The 22,798-nt window shown below is 36.4% G+C and overlaps 1 protein-coding gene across 1 annotated transcript in view; it reads left to right on the top strand.

Moving 5' to 3' along the window:
- CPNE8 (copine 8) overlaps positions 1–22,798 on the top strand; it is a 209,178-nt gene that overhangs the window by 60,475 nt on the left and 125,905 nt on the right. The window contains exon 6 of the mRNA XM_008520156.2: positions 10,525–10,601. Coding sequence (XP_008518378.1) covers positions 10,525–10,601 — 77 coding nt within the window. The remainder of the gene's footprint in view (positions 1–10,524; positions 10,602–22,798) is intronic.

Here is a 22,798-nt window from a genome sequence, read left to right as displayed (position 1 = left end):
TTGCATCAGCCAAATCATTAATGAAAAGATTAATAACAGGCTCATAATTGGTGTATTTAGGATTCTACATGGTGTTCTGGACTAGATGACATTGAAACTGTACTTTGTGTACTAAATTTTCATATCCACCCATCCAAAGTGCATTTATGCATTTGATTGCTCTCAAAAAGTACCCACTAAAATTTTTGTTTTAGACTTGTTATTGGCTCATTGGATTATTTTGACCACAAAACATCAGCCTTCCATGAAGTTGTATATGTTCTTTATTATATTTTCTGAATATCATATATATAAACTTCTACATGTAGACTAGTTGCATTTGAAAATTTCATTTGCAAGTTAATTGTTTGGACCATGAAATGCATTTTCTCATAGGAATAGATTTATGTGGGGCAAGATTCTTTCATTAGAATAAAAGCCAATTTAAGCTATATATAACTGAACTGAATTCTAATGTGTATTCATACAGTCAGGCAAGCAATAAATATATTCCAGGCACTGTTCCATTGCTGAGGAAGATAGCAATGAAAGAAAGAAACAAGGTCCTAGTCCTAAAACAGGTTACATTTTGGAGCTGGAAGGTGGAGTGGGCAGATTTATTCAATAAAAACAAACGCAAATAAATGATTAAGATAACTGACTTCATTATAGCACTCGTATTAATAAGATATTGATACTGACAGAGTGACTGATAAAGCATGTTAGCTAGAATCTTAGGTTTCCCTTAACCAGGCAGCTTGATTCTACACCAGGTTTCACCCTGAGTATACTTTTTTTTTTAAAGTTTGTCCTTCAGTGTAATTTCCTTTTTTTTTTTTTTTGCTGGGGAGATTCACCCTGAGCTAACACCTGTTGCCAATCTTTCTCTCTCTCTTTTTTTTCTCCTCCCCCAAACCCCAGGATAAAGTTGTATGTTCTAGTTGTAGGTCCTTCTAGTTCTATGTGAGCTGCTACCACAGCATGGCTACTGACAGATGAGTGGTGTGGTTCCGCACCTGGGAACTGAAGCCTGGGTATACTTTATTAAAGAGAAGAAGGGAATATTGAAAATCTAGGGGAAGAGCATTCCAGGCAAAAGGAACAGCAGTGCAAAGACCTTGAGTCAGGAAAGAATTTGGAACGTTGGTGTGACCACCACATATGGAGTATTGTGAATGATGAGGAGAGCAGAATGGAAGAGTTGGGAAAGGTACACAGAATTCAGATGGCGTGGAAATTTGTAGACCATGGTTAAAAAAAAAGTTGGGTTTTTTTATGGATTTCATTGGAGGATGATATGTTCTGATTTATACATTTAAACAACCACTGGCAGCTGAAGTGGAGAATGGGGTTGGGAAACAAGACTGGAATTAAGGAGATTGATGAGAGGTCATTGAGAGGACATGACCACCAGTTGACCCGTGAGCTGGACTCTGGCAATCAGAGGCTCCTCACTCCCTCCCCTGTCTTTGGAATGTCCTTTCTGCCCGCTGTTCCCATAGTCAGAGCCATTTCAAAGACACGGCCTTGAGAGAGTAATGTGTTGTTGAGACCATCTGGACTATATATGTGACTGAACCCCATTAAGGCCTCTGTATAAACTTTTAAGATTCTGGTGGCTGGGGTGGAGATCTACTCATTTTGTGGTCACCCAAGAAAAGGAATTCATATGTAAGTTCCTTTGCTTCTTAAACCTGCCACCTACCCATCTGGAGTGGTCTGCCTCTTTCTTCCGTCTCTGCTTGCCCTCTGTGTGTGGGGGCCAGTTTCAGATTTCCCCTTGGGAATTCCCTCAGTTGCGAACCAACAGAAACCAGTTATAAGGCTGCTGTAATTTGGCTAGGTGAACAATATTTGGTGGGTATAGCCCTTGAAGTAGTAAGAAGTGGTCAGATTTGGAATATATTTTGGTGATATGATTGCTGATGAATTGGATATCAGATGTGAAGATAAGAGAAATTACAATGACTCCTAGGTTATTGGCGAGAACAGCTGGATAAATGATGATACAGTTTATTGCATTGAGTTACATTGGGTAGGAAGAGATTGAGGTGGTGGGGGTGAGGATAGAAATCATAGAAATCAGTGGTTAGAGCAGGTTTATGTTATTTGAGACCCCAGTAAGCCCCATCTGGAGATACTGCCTAGGCCGTGTCTGGAGACTATAGAGACATAGATTTGGGAACCATCAGCTTATATAGAGCTGGAACTCAATAAAGTTATCTAAAACAAAGTATAAAAAAAAGAGAAGAGAATAGGAGAGAACCTTGGGGGAACTTCAGCATTTAGAAATGTAGTGGAAGAAGATTAGCTAGAATTATCCTTTTAAAGGGATGGTCAGGACATGTCACTTTCCAGTTTAGACCCTCCAATGGCTTCCCTCCACACTTAGCACAGAATTCACAGTCCGTCAGGGGCCCTTGGCTCCCTCCTCTCCTTCCATTCCCTTCTTTGCTCATTCTGCTCTAGCCCCACTGACCCTCTTGCTTTTCCTTGAACACCCCAGTATATTCTTATCTCAGGGACTTTGTTTTTGCTTTGTCTCCTACCTGGAATACTTTTGTCCGAAATATTCACATGCGTTTGTCCCTCATATTGTTCAGATTTCTACGAAATTGTCATCTACTGAGAGGCCTTGCCTGACTGCCCTGGATAAAGGAGCTTTCCGTGTTTCCTCTGATGCCTTTTCAATAATAACTTTCTTTTTCTATGTAGCATGTTTTCTGGTCCTAATTAGATGATGAGAGCTAGCCTTCTAAACGTATTCAAGCTGAAGTATTTATGACTGATGCTCTATAAATGGATTATGTTTCTATTTGCATTTTCAATAGAGTCTTATAGAATCTGTCTTAGACTTTGAGAAGGAGATAGGGACAATGTCTGAGGTGGGTTTGATGACGGTATCTTCAGCACTCATTAAGTTACATTATGTGGGATTGTTGCATGTTAAACTGGCTCTTACTCAAGACTTAGTATTTAATAATGATATTGTATGATAGTATTATATTTAATATTATTACTTAATAATGCTATAATATATTTCATATTATTTAATAATAATATTTAGTGAGTTTTCTAGTTATTTGGCCTGTCGGCTCTCTCACCATGTTTACTAGCATATGGAATATTTACTTATTTTCTGTTAGAATCCTACATTTCTCACTTCTTTACTAATGAGAGCTAGTATTCTACAAAATATGATGTGCCTCTGGAAAGTAAATATTTTCCATAGATGTTATATTTGTAAATAGTATAGCTTTGTTTTAAAATCTATTTATTGTATGGTTTACAAGTATTAAATATGTATGTTGTGGATAATTTTTCAAAATTGGCTAATTTCAATCAATGACCACCCACCCACTCATTGCTGAAAACTTAATTTTCACTTAATGTCTTGTTTAACTGTCTTCATTTGGACTCTTAGCAAGCAAAAAATATTGTGAAAATAAAAAATTGTGCTGAGGGAAAAGAAAGAAATTCAGCTTCAGAGTATAATTTTGAAATTGTATTTGTATTTTAACTACTGATGTCTAAGTTTAGAACTTTTTATTAATCTCTTGGAAGTAGGATTGGCATTTTAGGTTTGTAGATCTATCCATCCATTAAAAAGCCATATCTTTGCTTGAAAAAAAAAGTGTTATCGTGTTAAAACTGTGACAAATTAGTTCTACTACAATATTGAATCCAGTTGTTTCATGTTGAGTTTACATTGTACCCAAAATAGCATATAGATGTGCTAACAACCATTAATAAAGTAGGAGTCATTGCTGGAGCAAAGGACAACCATGTTCCATTATTATAAATGATTGCCATTTTAGTATCTAGTGCATAATATAACTAAGTCACACTTTAGTCTTTATAGTTGATGTGATTAGTATGAATTAAATACAGAGGAAGTCAGCAATATTAGCTGGGAGTACTGGCAATAAAATATGAGTAGATAATGCCAACAATAAAATTTCACAGGTAATACAAACTTTCCTCATCAGTTTTTTTCCACATTGTCAAAATATAAAAGCAAGAAATTTTGTATCACTTATTTTCTCTTGCTCTTACTGGCTTAGCATGAATGTGCTTCTAATCAGTTAAATGTTCACAAGATGAGTAGAAGCAATAAATGGAAGCAAATCATGACTCTATCTTATCAAGAAATTGAATGATTAACTCCTAAACAGTTGACTGCACCCAATCACTGTGCTTTATTAAAACTTAGCTATCAATAAGCCTATTTAATGTCTTTTGATTTAAATTATCTATTAATTAGAGATGTTATATTTCAGATACTCATTGATCACTTTATAAGACGAAAAAGCCATTTAAAGATTTTCTTGTAGACCTTTTAGGAGAAAGATGCCACACTATTGAATGCTTATGAGATTGTTTATGATGATGCTAATAATAAACTACATGCATTGATTAGCTTTGTAACAGTATAGAAATCAGAAATTTCACTTACTTTAAATGCCTCTTGGTTCATTATACCATTGTTTTAAAAATGTCTTTCTTTTATATATGTATGCTTATATGTGTACTATAGTCATGCATTGCTTAATGACGAGGATATGTTTCGAGAAATGTGTCCTTAGGTGATTTCATCATTGTACAAACATCATAGAGTGTTCTTAAATCAAGCACAAGAGAAAATGATGCAATGGAGAGATGTGGTAAACACAAAATGTGTGAGGCCGCTGCTGGAGTAACAAGGCATACTGTTTTGCAGTAAACTTTTTTAATAAGTAGAAAGAGTACTGTCTAAAATACCAATAAAAAGTCTAGTATAGGAAATATATAAACCAGTAACATAGTCGTTTATTGTCATTATTATTATGTACTGTACATAATTGTATGTGCTATACTTTTATATGACTGGCATCACAGTAGATTTGTTTACACTAGCATCACCAAAAGCACGTGAGTAGTGCCTAGGACAGCTATGATGTCACTAGGCAATAGGACTTTTTCAGCTCCAATATAATCTTATGGGATCATTCTTGTATATGCAGTCTGTCATTGACTAAAACGACATTGAAATGACTGAAATGTCGTTATGTGGCGCATGACTGTAGTTAACATGTAAGATAAGTTAGTGTATAAGAAACATTTGGATTTTATAATGGCACTCAAAATGAGCATTTGTATTGACCATGAGTATAAAGTGGTTTGGCAAAGGAAATATATAATTTATTCACATAATTATAGTATCTCCTGTATTGGAACCTAGTGACAAGTGGCAAGGTTTGAGTATAGAGTAATATTCTTTTAACCCCAGGGAAGTAGGGAGGAGAAGGGAGGCATATATTTATTAAACGTTTACCATGTTCCAAGCATCTGTTCTAAGTGCTTTGCATACATTATCTTATTAAACACTTTGCTGGGACCGGCTGGTGGCGCAGCGGTTAAGTTCGCACGTTCCGCTTCTCGGTGGCCCGGGGTTCGCTGGTTCAGATCCCGGGTGTGGACATGGCACTGCTTGGCAAAAGCCATGCTGAGGTAGGCATTCCACATATAAAGTAGAGGAAGATGGGCATGGATGTTAGCTCAGGGCCAGTCTTCCTGAGCAAAAAGAGGAGGATTGACAGTAGTTAGCTCAGGGCTAATCTTCCTCAAAATAAATAAATAAATAAATAAATAAATACTTTGTTTAGTTCTCCCAACAATTTAATATGTAGATATTATTTATTATGTCCATTTTATAGATTAGGATACTGAGACAAAGAGACATTAGTAAATGGTTCAGCCAGAATATAAGCACAGGCAGTATAAACCCTCATAATTCTCACTCCTAAAGCATGGGTTATATTGCTTTGCTGAATAAATAAATGTATGTATGTATGTGTGTGTAAAAGATCTTTTAAAAAGGATGCATAGGAATCATTTCTTGCAAGCAAGCAAGCAAACCAACAAACAAAACCAGTTCATTTACTGCAAAATAAATTACCTTTTTATATATGTGGAATTTTTAAAGCACATAGCATAATGTAATTTTCATGAATATAGATAAGTAGCCAGCTACAATATAATATAAAATGTAGATGGATGAAATCAGTAAAAACTGGTATTAAAGAAATAATAAAGTAATAATTTTGAAGAAATTAGAATATTATATTCATGTGTATAGTTTAAGTAGACATTCTCCTGAGTATTAACAAGGAAGAGAACAGAAACATGAATGTGTTTATATAATAGTCAGCTGGAATATGGTGGTATGGCAATGCTTCCCTGGATTTCGATCTGTGTTATGCTAGTAATAAAACTAGATTTAGATTGTTGTGGGAATAATCCAAACGCTTCCTCTGATTTGCTGTTTTTTTAAACTACTTATGCAATGTGAAACATATCATTATTATAATGCTTTGTATTGCTATGCTCTCTGCTTTTTTCTTCTTTTCCACTTCTCACTGCTGGGTCTTTCAGCTTTAATACCAGCATATTGGATTCAGGTTAATATTTGGATACTTTTAAAGAGTGGTCGAATGCATCCTAGATACTAAGAATATGGTTTGTGTACATTTAAACACATTATCAAAACTAAGTTCTGTCTGTGTCTTATTTAGATTATAAAGTTGTAATTAACTCATTTAACAAATATTTATTGATCTCCTGATCAGCTTTGGGAAAGCCCAATAGTTAATGTGATTGAATAAATTGAGGGATTTCTCAACTGCCAGCCAGTCGAAGCTAGATTTGGTCTATTTGGTCTATGCGTGTGTTAGAGTTGTGGAAAGGTACCTGGATTTATTACTGGAAATTCTGTTATGACCTAATTATGACTCATCAACTGGAATGCAACATCATAGTAAGAAACAATAAAGCAGTTCATGTTATAGCTAATATTTATTTCTATCTTTATCTAACTATAGACCAAAGTATCTAAAAATATCCTTTAAAGGACACTAATTATATCACTAATTTTGTGTAAAATGCATAGGAAATGTGAATCGTTGGGATGACAAACAAATGGATTCAGTAGAGCTTTCCAAAACAAGGAGTAGTGGACAAATATTATGTTTGATTTTTGCATTGTGAGTAGTAAATGTGTTGCTTGATTGGGAATACACAAACATAGCAGACGTGTAACAACTACATAAATGCCATTAATATTTAGAGGCAAAGTGTGCAATAACTATAGAGACAATGTGTGTAGATGCACACCACATCTTTTTATTGCACATTTTGTTGATTTTATTATTTTAATTTCCTTTTTGGTCCAGAATGATGATATTTGCGTGTTCTCTGTTAATATGTGTCTGCCCTAATATGGATATGCTCAATGCTTCTGTTTGTTTTCTTGAGTAATTATAGCACAGAACAGCTTTTACTGAGACTTATTACTCCATTGGCCAAATCCATTTAATATGTAGTATGTGCACCTGCCCATCAATATCAGTATCTTTATTTTTTCTAGAAAAGCTTTCTAGAATCCCCCATATGTGGTTTTGCTGCTGACTCAGAAGAGCAATGATATATTCCAAAACTTCAGTATTCAGTTCTAACTTTCTTCTGTGAGACTTAGAGAAATTTAGATTATTTTTTAACCTGTAAACCTATTTGTAAAGTCTCTTTTGAAATTGGGAAAGACATGTTATTATTAAGGATATTTAATTTAAATATGTCAGAGCTTTACTTTAAGTACTTTTTACCTACTTTGAAGCAAAGTTTAAAACGATTTGCAGTTTTATGAAGGTATTGTCATTCTGTCAGCCACCAGGTTCCAGATTCAGAGTTATTTTCTGTCTCTCTCTCTTCGTCTCCCCACTGCCCCACCCCCCCACCATGAACAAGTACAGGTTACACCAAATCTTGTCACATTTCTCTGCACTGTTCCCTACCATTTGCTACAACTTTAGTTTGGACCTTAACACTTGGCTTCTTATTAGCTACAATTACCAAGCAAGGGCTCACCATCCAAGGTGCATAAACAGCCTGTTATTACATCAGCCTTTGGGAAAAGAAAAATAGCTTTATTTACAAGATCGATCTGCAAGGAGACAGGAGGCAGATGCTCTCAGATCTGTCTCCCTGATCCAGGGCTTGGGGCAAAATTTATGGGAAGAAGAACTGGGTGGTCTAAAGTGTGGAGATAGATGATTGGAGGTAAGGAGAAGTGAGGTAATTCATCTGTGCAAGCTTCATGAGGTCAAGCTTCATGGCTCTTCGTAGGACTCATGTTCACAAAATGGTGGTGTTAGCATGATCTGAGGGTGCAGTTTTCAGCCCTTTGATATCAGAAGAGTCACTTATCAGGCATTTGCACAGGCCCAGTTGATGGGTTGGTGGTCTCAATCAGCCTGAACTGGACATGGAGTCGTTTTTCAGTTTTGGAAAAACCACTCTTAATTACTCTGTTAAGATGGAGTCAGTTGGACTAGTGCTAGAGGGCCTGTGGTTACACTAGTATCACCTTCTGATTGATCTGGCTTCTGGATTTTTCCTCACTCCTCAGTCCATTCTGCAAATTGGTACCTGAGCAATCTTCTGAATGCACTGTTCTAATGGCATCCCTGCATTGTGGAAGGCTTCCAGTTGCTTCTGATTATCCTGAGGCAACTTTTTTTTGCCTGGCCAAGAGGGCCTTCCACAATCTTGGCTCTTCATCTTCATTTCTGCCCTTTACTTGAGGCCTTCTCTTTTTTCATTGCATTCTTGCCTAAAACTCTGATCTGTTCTCTAGGACTATGTAGGGGAGGAAAAATTATTTTCCCTCTACCCTTTTGGATTCTTGGCTGAGACCCCTCTGTAATAAAAAGGACAGATTAATGGGAGAAAAACAAACAGAAGCTTAATAACATGTGTCTTCTTATATACATGGGAGATACCAAGGAAAACTGAGTAACTCCCCCAAACGGCCCAAGCCATCACCTGAAATACCATCTCCAGCTAAAAACAAAAGAGGTTCTTGGGGGATAGGGAGCCAGTTATGGGAAGTTTTCAAGCAAAGCATAGTGAAGGAGGGTATGGTTGTTGTACAAATTTAAGTCTCTGCCTTCTCTGGTGATAAGAGTTTCTAGAGATTTAGTCATCTTCCTCTTAATGCAGGAGGGAGAACACTCTTACAAACAGAAATTTCCCTTATAAATGTAAACATCTCTTACAGAAGGGCAACTTCTAACTCAGTTTTCAGAGCCTTTTCTGTGTCTGCTGTTTCTTAAAAAAAAATCAGCCTAAAATAATCCTTATGCCAAAGAGGCGTATTTTGGGATGGCAAGTTCTGCTCCCTTGTGACTAGAATGTCCAACTCTCTGCTCTCCATGATCTGATTCCTACCTAGTTCCCAAGGCTTATTTCTTTGGGGGGACATATTTTGCTCATCATCCTAGTCTACAGTGGTATTTTTTCCCCTCATGAGACTTAGAGCACTCTCTCCTTCCCTTTTTTTTCATTGAACAACATAGCTTTTACTTTTGTGATTTTATGCATTTTAAAATATCATTTAGTAAAATCTAAAGCAACATTTTGTTTACTGTCATTCCTCTGTCCATCCTTCTTAGAGTTTCTCCTGGGCCAGGTCACTGTACAATTTAGGGAGATCTGCCACCTTCTCCTTGAGGACAGATTGGAATCACATACGGCTAAACTAGAGAGTGTGTCTCTCCCTGAAACACCTCTGTATTTTCTTGACCCACTTTTCCAGATGGTGTTGGAGCCCTTATTTTATTGGCGTGTGAAGTTGCATTGTATTTATGATATTTAAATTCTTAGGCAGCATATCAATCTAGAATCAGAACATCTGGGTTATTCCTGACTCTGCTAGTTATTGACTGCCTAAAACATGGAAAAATCAACCTCTTAGATGATTGGTTTCTTTATCTGTGAAATGACATATTGATAACAGACTTCACATTTTCCAAGGTTATTCTGAGTCTTGAAAATAAGATTCCTCTACTTGTACGCTAATGAACTTTATAATGTGTTATACTTAACCCATTTTTAGGCACTTCATATATGCTAATATTAACTCATGCAATAACTCATTGAATCCTCAAAACAACTCTGTGAGGGGGAGTAATACATGTTAGAGATGAGGAAACTGGAGAGCTTAATTAATTGCCCAGAGTCACAGGCTGTCAGGGGTGGTACTACAATAGACACCTAGCAGTGTGGCTCTGGACCCTAGTTGTAGCCGTGACATCACACGACCTCTCTGTAAGTAGCACTGATATTTTTAGCCACCTCTGCTCTGTGCTGTCACGGTTTGCCTCTTCAGCCCAAAGCTTAGTAGTTTCACAGACATCCAAAGTCAAATTAAATTGTGACTTCAAATCCTGGAACTTTTTCCCATTTTCATTTTAAGTTAAAAAAGAATAAGAAAAGAAATGCAATATCTAAACACTCAACAAGGCTGCTCTGTTATTAAAAAGATAAAAGGCTGTGCAAACTTAGGGGAGAATCATGTGCTAAAATTAATGCATATTGAGCTCATTTTATTATTGAAAGTTAGAGAATTCAGTATTTCAGCAATGAAAACAATGCAAGTATGATGTACAAAATAGATAGTGTAAAGACAGTTTGGGAAACTATGAGCTTTAATCCTTTTATCTATTGCAGGACTTTCTGGGACAAGTGTTTTGTACATTGGGGGAGATTGTTGGTTCACAGGGAAGTCGCCTGGAAAAGCCGATAGTGTAAGTATCTTTTAATTCAGACGATGAAATGTTAACCCTTCAGCTTCTATCTTGGCAGTTTGGAATTGATGAATACATGGTTGTAGACCAAAAGTGGGTGTTATAATCTCATTTGAGTTTTTTTCTCCCAACAAATAATTTTGACATGTTTGTAAAGGATAATTTCTATTTCCGCTGTTGTATGCCATGCTACAAAATGTTCACAAAATGCAGTGAGCAGATTTAAATAAGAAAATGTGTTGTTTTCCTTTTGGTTGTGCTAGTAAGTCTTAGACTTAGTACTTTTTGCAGAAGATTTTACTCTTTTGGGCCAAGGACTATATGTAGCACTGCCTTTTATACCATATGTTTAATAAATGCATTTTTGGTGATTGAGATTTTAATAATAATTTTTTCTACAAAATCGGTCTGTAAAGACGACAGCAAGTGTGTAAATGTTATGAGAAGGCGGTCACTAAGAATTGCATCTTCCATCTTCACCTTCAATTACTGGGATCATGTTTCGTTTTCAGATCAATTGCATGGGATGATCCAGTTTTCTCCAATTCCAAATAAGACAGAAAACAAACTCTAGATATTTTCCCTAGTTCTTTCTCCTCCTCATCGTCCTTCTTCCTCCCTTGCTAACCTTGATTATATTTGGATTCACTTAACTGTTTATAAAAATCAAAAGATCTAGGGAGAATACTAAGGCATTTGCAGAGCTAACCACAATGTTTAAAAGTTTGGGGAATTTTGAAGTCTATATCTTCACCAATCTTTTAAGAATCTCCAACTCACAAAATAAATGTCGGTCGAAGCTCCACAAATTTGTTCACCTTTGACATCAAACACTTGAATTGGCTAAGGGATCGTTCTCACTTTCCGTATATAAAACGGAACTTCGTACTTAGTGTCTTCAGTGCTGTGCAAGAACTTTGTAGGCTACTAAGAAGTCTATGCATTCTAACTTCGTTTATTTAACTTGATTTTCTCAGAAAATTATTACTGAATGTCAGTTTGAAAACTTTTGCATATCAACTACTTTTTAAACTTTCTTTTCATGTGTAATTTGTTTTCACATGATAGAATTTGGAAGCTTATGATTCAAATATATTTATACCCACTTTAATAAGTAAGAAGTAATTTGTAAAGCAAATATAAATATTTTATTAAGTGTGTATAATTCTTATTGCGTTTTCTAGGCTAGTGACTTAGGCTCATGAGGATTCTTGGAAGATCACTAAATCTACCCTTTTTTTGTTAAAGAAAAGAATCAGTAATATACACAATGCCACCTTAAGGATGCCTTTAATATTCTTCGAGAGAAAACAAAAGCAGTTAAAATAAGGTATTTTTATTTCAGAGCAACAGAATAGAGATTTTTATGGAAGCTGTGCTCATATTTTTAAATTGATAATTTTATTGGAAATTTTTCTCTGGTGTTATTTTCTGCATAAGAGGAAGTCATAACTCTTCTTTCAATAAACTCTTAGATTACATAGAATTTTTCCCAGTGGAAAATCATCATTATATTAGCCTTGATACATGTTAAAAAGTTAATATTATATTGGTTGAGGTATGTGGTAAATAGAATATACTGTGAGATGTGGTCCTTGTTCAGCTGACTCAACAATTCCCACTAGACAAGACCAGCAAAAACAAATTCATGCTAAGGGGTGAAGATAGCTAGAGAAACGGTTGGCAGAATATGCAAATGTTGTAGTATTTGCTGGCAGTCGAGTCATGATCATTTTACATAATCAGAAAGGATGCATTGCCCTTGAGATTTTTCTTAGCTCCTGCTGAGGATGGGGTAGCGTAAATGTTCGGACAACATGGAGCTATTGTAACTACATGTTTTGCTACACCTATAGGATATTTTTTAATTTAGGCAAGCTTACTAAAAGTGTTGATATTATTTCTTTCTTACTGAAAAAGGTACAATTCATTAAATTTTTTGAAGTATATTTAACTAATCTTTTATTCAGCCTTTGATCTTATTGGGCAATCTTTTCAGGCAAATAAACATTAAGAAAAGTGTTTAAAAGTGGGCTTATTGTTTGAGCAGTGGGAGATTTTTATATTTTTCTAAGTAAATTTAGCTAAGCAAGTGTTAATACTAAATGGGTAATGAAACGTAGAGCTTGGCTGTAACAAAAAGGTTGGTACAAAAGAAAGAAAGAAAGAAGAAAACTATAAAAATGGCAGAATGATGGCTTATTACATGGAGGAATTAAAGTGAATACTTGAGATAAAGAGAACAAAGGAAAGAGATGAAAGAGGGAACTCAAATAGGAGATTAATAAAAAAAAGGACAGTGAAATTGAATGCAGTTATTTTGCTAGTGGAAGGATATTTTGGATTTATTAATCAAAGCATTCAGTAATATACTCATGTGCTCTCACCTGAGCAGTTACTCAAACCCAGGTGAACACTGGATTGGAAAAAAAAAAAGCATTTTGTAGTCACCCACCTTCTTGCTTGAGAAAATATTGGCTTTTATTAAAAACTCTAGCTATGAGACAGGTGTGTGTCTAGAGCAAAGGAAATAGGTGTATTTAAGAGCCCGGTCCACTGGGCTAAGCATGCTGTCTTGGGCTCCTGCAAGTTCAAGTGCTTTGAGAGAAGATGCAACTTCTTTTCAAATGGCATTTTACCCCCTTACCTCAACCTCAAATGAAAAGCAATCAAAACCGTTCGTATTTTTTCTTTGAAAAAGCATAATTGGGTTGAGGGTGTGAAATACTGTTTGTGTAGAAGCTTTCTTTGCCCATAATATTGAAGTAGCCCTTTATAGCAGCTGGTTGCTCCATGGATGCTTTCAGATTCCACAGTCATCCCCGCTCAGTGACATCCTTTTCTATGTAGTTGAGGTTTTGAACCAACTTAATGGACAGATGGTGGAGAGAGATGGGAAGGCTGGAAAACAGGGGATATTTCAGTGGAGGAGGGAATGGCTTTAGAAGAAAGGATGGAGCCAGGGAGAACATTGTAGATGATGCCAGGTCAGGGAAGTGTTTTCTTCTTTGACAATAAGCTTGATGACAAATGCATCTTCTAAAGATTTCATGTTTTATCACACAACATATAAAAACAGTGGAATATATGAAAGCATGGCAGAAATGATGAAGAAGTTCATATTGGGGAAATAATATGTATCTAACACTGTAGCCCTTGTATCTCTATCTCGTAGTTCCTTTTACCTCTGCCTGTCCCTCCCCTCCCTAGGGAACCTGCCCTGGCCAGGGCTTAGCTGTCCACTTAAAGATAACATTGTAGGATGGTCCCTCAACATCCGACTATTTTTCATGGTCTGTTTCTCATGGCTGGAGATAGAAATAGAATTTGTGTACTCTCCTGCTACAGCCATTACTTTTGGCAATCTGGTTAAGGAATTAGGAGACTTTCCCTATCTGGATGGCTATAGGCCTCAGAATTGCAGCACAGGACATCTCCTAAGGCAGATAATCCACCCATAATTAATAGAATGGGCTAATCTTGAATTTAAGAAGTCTTTCTGTGTCCCAAATGTTATTTATCTTAAATAGCATTACCCAAGTGATTTAGTGCTTATTTATCAATTTGTTTTAGAATGGAGATTTATTTTCCCATTAGTTTCCCATTTATATTCTAAATTATTCAAAAATATTCTTTTGTTTTCTTCCCTTTAAATGGTCTGGTTTAGATCATTTTCTGTTAAGGTTTCAGAATAATTTGTTCTTAATTGCCTCAGAAGCGGTCTGTTAAAAATGATGGTAACTATAAAATTTAGAGATTTAAAGCAGACATACTAGAGCTTTAAATTATTTATTATTAATCAAGGCTTTGAAAACTAAATTATGTTTATTACAAAGGAAGTGTGGCTTCCTGTATATAACTCATGCCCTATTAAATAATCAGAATTTAAATTTAAACTTGTCTTTATTTTCTGTGCTTCAGTTATTGTTGTCACTTTTAAAAATAGATTTTCTCATTGTATTATGAGAATAGAAATTATTATTTTAAAAATATTTTGTAGGAACTTAGGTGAAATTTTTTGAAATTGATATTCACGAATTTTTAGTCTACTTTTTAATGGCAGCTCAAAATTTTCACAATTTCCAACAGTCTGTTCTGTTGGATTCAAGTTTTGAGCAAATACATTTCTCATATCTTAATTCCATCCTACACTTTGGTCTTTTCCCTAACCCTCCTAAAATGAGTCTTGTGCTGCTTAATTTGTCTGCAGCATTTACTGTGTCTTTCTATGACTCATCGGCTCCTCTCTAAATCGTCCCATTATTATTTAGCATTATACTCACTCAGCAGTGTGTTTTCTCATGCTGTGAGATTGTATCCAATTTTCTGTGTGATGCTGTCAGAGAATCTTGCTTCTTCTATCTTTAGGGATCTCAGTGATGGATTCAGCAAAGCCTTCCAAAATGCTAGAATCAGCACCAGTTTAAAAAAGATTGCTATTCTCTCCTCTGGGAGGAAAGTATTTATTATATTCATCAAGTAATAGACCTGTTTGTTCCCGGTACTCTCATCCAGGTGTGCCTGGTTCTGTATGAAAGGATGGGGCAAAGAGGCAGGGACTGGTGGTGATTAGAAAGAAGATTCTAACTCTGGGAAGGAGTGGGAACTCCCAGGGTAACTGAACCAGCAGCTGTTTTGGCTAAGGGAAAAGATTATGTTCTTTGCAGGCTGGCTACAGCAGCAGCTTGTGATCCAGGCAATCAGTAGTGTGAGAGGATAAAGGGAAGGATGCAAGAGGTATTAGTGAGTGTCCTGACAGGTGTGAAGAGCACAGGGACAGGGACTCAGAGAGGCAGGTGGTAACTGGAAGACCGGCTTGCGGCTGTCTCATAAACATGGGAATCCCAACTCTGACATAGGGTTCAAGGACCAAGCCCTTTGGGTGCTGAAGTTCAACAATGGAAATGGGGGGAGAAGACAAAAATAGAAAGGAAGCTTGGGAATAAGGCAGAAGACTGAAATAGAATATGGCTTGAGGGGGACTTGAGGCTGAGCCTTAAAGGTTGGCTTAAAGATCTGACTCAAATGTTGCCTTATCCTGAAAGCTCTGTGTGTCTGTGAGTGCATGTGGAGGTCACGAGTCAGTGTGAGAAGGAAGAGGAGGAGGAAGAGGGGTGGGAAAATGGTTAGTGTTGAAGGTGAGAAACACATAAACTCACAATAAAGCAGTGCATGTCTTTGTTGTGCAATTTGTTGCATGTGGAAATATAGTCAACTTTGGGGGAAATTTTGACATTCAAAGTCATCCTGACTTTAGTAACTTCCCTGAAAATTAGATTGATGTTGTCATGCTCTGGTTTATTTTATTAGAAAGAATATTGAGTTGGGAATCAGAAGAGGATGTTTTTAGTCTCATCTCTGCTACTAGCTTGTTATATATTATTACAAAATTTGTACATCTATATTATATTTTTATCTCTAGGTCACATTTGTATTATGAAGAATTTAGTCTAGAGATAAATAAATAGCCACATAATGGAGTTGGTTGTACATGGACTTTGGGGGCAGTCAGCCCTGGGTTTCTTAATTTATTAGGTGTACAATTTGAGCAAATTGCTTTAAATTCTTTAGCTCCAGTTTCCTCGCCTGAAACTTATGAATAATACACTTTTAAAAGAATCGTTGTAAGAAATAGCAATACTTTATATAATTGTCATGGAGAATACTGGAACTTAATAAACACTCAAATGGTGATTATTGATATTGTGTTGTTATTAAATATAGCCAATATCTTTTAGGAAAGACTTCTTAAATCAAATCACCTAATAATCTTCTCCATCTCCCCTTTCCTCCCTCACTCCCATCCTTCATTCCTGTCTTTCTGTCTGTATTTTTGTCTTTATTTTTCTTAGAGAAGTGTTTAGCTAGGAATTCAGCAAGCTTACATAATGGGTAATTTTGAACTAAACTTGATTACATTTATATAAATTAATTATAAACCAAAGATAAATATTAAAAACTATTTTGTCTCTTTTCAGTATAGAGCTGAACAGTCAAATTGGGGGAGTGAGTTAAATTTCTGCTTTTCATTAGTTTGGGTTTTACAAGCATACCTCCTTTTATTGTGCTTCGCAGGTGTTGCATTTTTACAAATTGAAGGATTGTGGCAATCCTGTGTTCAGCAAATCTATTGGCACCATTTTTCCAACAGCATTTGCTCACTTTGTGTCTCTGTGTCACATTTTGGTAATTCTTGCAATATTTCAAACATTTCATTATTTATTATATTTGTTATGGTGGACTGTGATCAGTGATCTTTGATGTTACTGTTGTAATTATTTTGGGGCACCATGAACCACACCCGTACAAGACAGCAAACTTAATTGATAAGTGTTGTGTGTGTTCTGACTGCTCCACTGACTGGCTATTCCCCTTCTCTCTCCTTCTCCTTGGGCCTCCCTATTCTCTGACACAACAGTATTGAAATTAGGCCAATTTAATAACCCTACAATGGCCTTGAAGTGTTCAAATGAAAGAGAGAGTTGCACGTCTCTCAGTGTAAATCAAAAGCTAGAAATGATTAAGCTTAGTGAGGAAGGCATGGCGAAAGCCGAGATAGGCTGAAAGCTAGGACTCTTGCGCCAAGCAGTTAGCCAAGTTGTGAATGCAAGGAAACGTTCTTGAAGGAAATTAAAAGTGCTGTTCCAGTGAACACATGAATGATAAGAAAGCGAAACAGCCTTATTGCTGATGTGGAGAAAGTTTTAGTGGTCTGGATAGAAGGTCAAACCAGCCACAACATTCCTTTAAGCCAAAGCTTATTCCAGAGCAAGGCCCTATTAACTCTATTCAATTCTATGAAGGCTGAGAGAGGTGAGGAAGCTGCAGAAGAAAAGTTTGAAGCTAGCAGAGGTTGGTTCGTGAGGTATAAGCAGAGAAGCCATCTCCATAACAAAAAAGTGCAAGATGAAGCAGCAGGTGCTGATGTAGAAGCTGCAGCAAGTTACCCAGATCTAGCTGAGATGATTATGAATGGGGCCACACCAAACAACAGATTTTCAGTGTAGACAAAACAGCCTTATATTGGAAGAAGATGCCATCTAGGACTTTCACAGCCACAGAGGAGAAGTCAATGCCTGGCTTTAAAGCTTCAAAGGACAGGCTGACTCTCATGTTAGGGGCTAATACAGCTGATAACTTTAATGCTCATTTACCCTTCTGAAAATCCAGGGCCCTTAAGAATTATGCTAAATCTAGTTTGACTGTGTTCTATAAACCGAACAACAAAACCTCGACAACAGCACATGTGTTTACGACATGGTTTACTGAATATGTTAAGCATACTGTTGAGACCCACTGCTCAGAAAAAAAGATTCCTTTCAAAATATTACTGCTTATTGACAATGCACCTGGGTCACCTAAGAGCTTTGATGGAGATGTGCAATGAGATTAATGTTGTTTTTATGCCTGCTAACACAACATTCATTCTGAAGCTCATGGATCAGGGAGTAATTTTGACTCTCAAGTCTTATTATTTAAGAAATACATTTTGAAAGACTATAGCTGCCATACATAGTGATGCCTCTGATGGATCTGGGCAAAGTAAATTGAAAACCTTCTGGAAAGGATTCACCATTCTATATGCTATTAAGAACATTTGTGATTGAGGGGAAGAGGTCAAAATATCAACATTAACAGGAGTTGGTAAGAAGTTGATTTCAGCTGTCATGGATGACTTCAAGGGGTTCAAGACTTCAGTGGAGGAAGTTACTGCAGGATGTAGAAATAGCAAGAGAACCAGAATTAGAAGTGAAGACTGACAATGTGACTGAATTGCTGCAATCTCATGATGAAACTTGAACAGATGAGGAGTTGCTCCTTATGGATGAGCAAAGAAAGTGGTTTCTTGAGATGGAATCTACTCCTGGTGAAGATACTGTGAAGATTGTTGAAATGACAATAACAAATTTAGAGTATTCCATAAACCTAGTTGATAAAGCAGTGGCAGGCTTTGAGAGAACTGACTGCAGTTTAGAAAGAGTTCTACTGTGGGGAAAATGGTGTCAAACAGCATCGCATGCTACAGAGAAGTCCTTTGTGAAAGGCAGACTCAATCAATGCAGCAAACTTCATTGTTGTCTTATTTTAAGAAGTTGCAGGGGGCCGGCCCTGTGGCTGAGTGGTTAATGTTCCACATAATCCACTTTTGGAGCCCGGGTTCTCAGGTTTGCATCCTGGGTGCAGACCTATTCCACTCATCAGCCATGCTGTGGAGGCATCCCACATACAAAGGAGAGGAAGATTGGCAAAGATGTTAGCTCAGGGCTAATCTTCCTCAACCAAAAAAAAGAGGAGGATTAGCAATGGGTGTTAGCTTAGGGTGAATCTTCCTCACCAAAAAAAGAAAAGGAAAGGGCCATTCAATAAATTAAAATGGAAAAAAAAAAAATTGTGCAGCCACCTCAACCTTCAGCAACCACTGCCCTAATCAGTCAGCAGCCATCAACACTGAGGCAAGACCCTCCACCAGCAAAAAGATTATGACTTGCTAAAGGCTCAGATAATGGTTAGAACTTTTTAGCAATAAAGCATTTTTTATTTAAGATACGTTTTTTCAGACATAATGCTGTTGCACACTTAATAGACTATAGTTTAATGTAAACATAACTTTTATACGTACTAGGAAACAAAAAAATTCATGTGACTTACTTTTTTGTGATATTCACTTTATTATGGTGGTGCAGAACTGAACCCACAATATCTCTGAGGTCTGCCTGTATAAGATAGTGTTATTATTTTGTTGGAAATGTCCTGAATTTCTAAAGCATTGGAGCTGTGTTCATATGTAGTTGCAAAATGTAACAAAATGTCATCTAGAGTTCAATATCAATTAAAAATTATTTTTGTCTCATTTGCAAAGATCACATAGATGTGTATACATATTAGTAATTTTCATATTATCCAACACATTAAAAATTGAGCCATTGATTGCATCTTAGAGAGATGTTAGATGCTTCATGGACTTAGAGTAAGTCTCCAGGAGAGCCCCAAATGAAAAATTGTGCATTCTCCAAAGGCCAAGGGTAGAGGGAATTGTAGTACATTTCCTTATGTATCTTGTGCAAGATTGTGAGTCTTCTATATAATGGAAATTTAATAAATGTTAAGCTGGACCACTTTGTTAAATTCATTTGTGGATCTGACCTCATGCTCTGGAAGGATTTGCAGAGATTGAACTGTTTTAACCCAAAAAAAGCAGACTGTATACAGCTACAAGCCCCCACCCTTCTCTGCTTTACTCAGGAATTCCAGTGGTTATAGCTATAGGCATATAGGTGAAGAACTCTTCTGAATAGAAAGGCTTGTAAAGGATATGGCCAGTCGTGAGAGAGATATAGGTAAGATAAATAAATTTTTCTCAAAATAGCCCTGTATGTCATCATCAGAGACAAACCCTAGAATGGTAGATCTGTTGTTCTGATTTGAATATTTTTCTGTTCTATGAGGCTTGTGTACGACTAACTCCTTTAGGAACCCCAGTTTAAGAAAGAAAAATAAAAGGCAAAATCATTTTATGTCAGTGTTTACTATATAGACTATATTACTGACTAGATTTGTTTACTTTTCTGTCAGACAGAAGCTGAGTACAGTAGAGGTCTTAGAGATTTTTATTTATTTCTTTTAATTCACTTATTCAACAAATCTTTACTGTGAATACGTTATGGACCAGAAACTGTTAGGGACTAAGTAGACAATTATGAAAACACAGAGTTGTTGCTGTCTTCCTTGAGTTTACCATTTATTCTTTAAATGAATAGTCACACAAATAAATGTAATTACATATTGACATAAACCCTATGAAAATTAGATTACTGACTTAGACCAGAATATATAGGCCATATTTAGTATTTGAATGTTTGTCATAAGTGCATTGGGAAAGTTCATGATTTTTTGTTCAAAGAGGTTCATTCACTTCTGTATGGAGAATGGTTGTGGGTAGTTAACAGAGAGATGAGTACATTAACTACTGTTGAAATAATCCAGTTCAGAGGAGAAGTGGGCTGATTAAAAATACGTTTTGAAGGTTGATTTCACAAAGATTGGTGGTAGGCTGGTAGTCTTGGTTGAAGAAGAAGATTTCAAGAATGACCTTCAGATTTCTTGCACAAGTAACTGAGTAGATACTGTATTCTAAGATGAAGATCATCCATTTCTGGATTTGCCACAAGTGATCATCAGCTTTAGGAGTAGATGAGTCATTCTATCCTTATATTGTAGATGCTGGTGTTTACCCAGAGTAGAAACCTTTGCAACAATTTTTTTTATTTGCATTTGCCTAAAGTCATTGGGTTAGATTGAAAACTGGTGGAAAATCCTAACCGAAGGAAAGAAATGCTGAGACATGATCCATGTTATTTTGGAGGATGGGTTCTAAATTAAATAGTACCTGCCTTTATGGAATAAACATTCCTAGTTTCACTTAGTTTAAATATCAGATGAGTTTCTAAAGGGTTACCCTTTTTATGGACAATGTTTAGAAATCACATTGGGATAAAATCTTTCAGAGAAACTATAGCTTCCTCTACGGTGAAATTCATTTCTCCTTTGTTCCTTCTCTCCTCTTGTTCGTATATGGCATAATTTGCTGGATTCTTGGATTCAAAATGCAGGCTGGGAATATTAGTTCTATAGTTAAGCAAACTAGTAGGTGAGAAAAGACCTTTATGGGCCAACTTTGGAATAGACACATTGGTCTGAGCTGTAACTCACTGTTGAGATGAATGTTTGGAACAAACATTTGGGGATTGTCTCTGTTCTTGTACTTACACTCAACTGGTTCTTTGTCCTCAAAGCAAGTGGAAAGGGAGCAGTAAATGTTTTTTAAAATAACACTAGCAGCTAACTTGATTGAGTTCTTATAATATGTCAGTCGCTATTCTACCTGCTTTACACATAGTAACTTCTTTAACCCTCAGAGCACCATTATGAAGTAGGTAGAGATTGTTGTCATCCCCGTTCATCAGGAAGAAACTGAGACAAGGACTCAGGAGTAACTAGCTTCAAATAGGGTTGTTTGTTTTGTGAGCCTATATGCTTAAACACAGCACTATATTGCCTTCAATAAATATATATTTATATACAGCTCTAAAAGAAAATTTAAATTTTTATTATATTTCATTTTAGTAATACAGAACTATTTACTTAAAAGTCAAGAACATCTCTGGATAGTGAGAAGAGCTTTCAAGGGACATCCATTCTGACTAAGGTCATTTCAAGGATGAGATTCTTTCTCATTATCTTTTACCCACACAGCTCTTCTTCAAGCACAGTCCAGTATCTCACTTTTTCCTGAGATAAATAGTGCTCATCCCTACAAAAGTTTCTGCTTCTTGCATCTATCTTGGGTCATGAACACCCAGCTTCTATGGGCTACTCCAGGCTTCTGTAGGATGTGTGCTGAGATTTTTCTCTTCCCTGTGATTACTGAGAAGACAGCAATAACCCTGGAAGTAAAGAGAGGTATAACTTTCCAGTGCCAGCCAGGTATGTCCAGAGGGATTGCAGCTACTCTTTCTGTGGTCAACTAAGATGAACGTACTCTTCTCCAGGGGTAGCATTAAATTTTCTCAGAGCCAAATAATCTAAATAGAAAGACTACTACAAGAAATTTTAAAAATAAATCCATATATAACTTTTTGGAAAAAAGTAAATAAGTATATCAGGGTTTTTTTTGCTGGTCTTCTGGAAAATCATTTTGAGTTCACTGTGTGTTGATAAGTAAACTGCACCATGTTCTCATCCTTCCTGGTCGTTTCTTCCATTTGGTAATGCAGGATGACCTGCCTCCATTTCCCAAAACACAGAGCTCTCTGCTGCCATCTTCCCTTAGAAATTTCAGGAGAGAGAAAGATTAAACATACTGTTAGTGTTTTTATTTATTTATTTTTATAAGCCTTTGTGAATAATTAGCCTTGATTGGGCTATGGTGCCATTTTAGGTACAGGTAGATTTTCAGCAGGCTGCCCTGAGATTAAATTCTAGTAAATGAAAAATCTCAGTAATCTTTGCAACTCACTGTCTACTTTGATACCAGTCTTGTTTGGCTCCTCCCCATAATCATGGAGGTAGATCAATTGAATCTCAACTATTTCTGCATTTGAGTGAACTCTGAGGAAAGACTCTAAACATGGAGGGCAGTTCAGTAAACTGACATTTCCAAATATATCTATATTCCAACATATATTTTTAGTTATTTG

Source organism: Equus przewalskii, chromosome 5 (assembly GCF_037783145.1).
Source record: "Equus przewalskii isolate Varuska chromosome 5, EquPr2, whole genome shotgun sequence".
In the NCBI taxonomy this organism is placed as follows: domain Eukaryota; kingdom Metazoa; phylum Chordata; class Mammalia; order Perissodactyla; family Equidae; genus Equus; species Equus przewalskii.
Note: the sequence above shows the minus strand (reverse complement) of the source record. Positions and strands in the feature narration are given on the sequence as shown.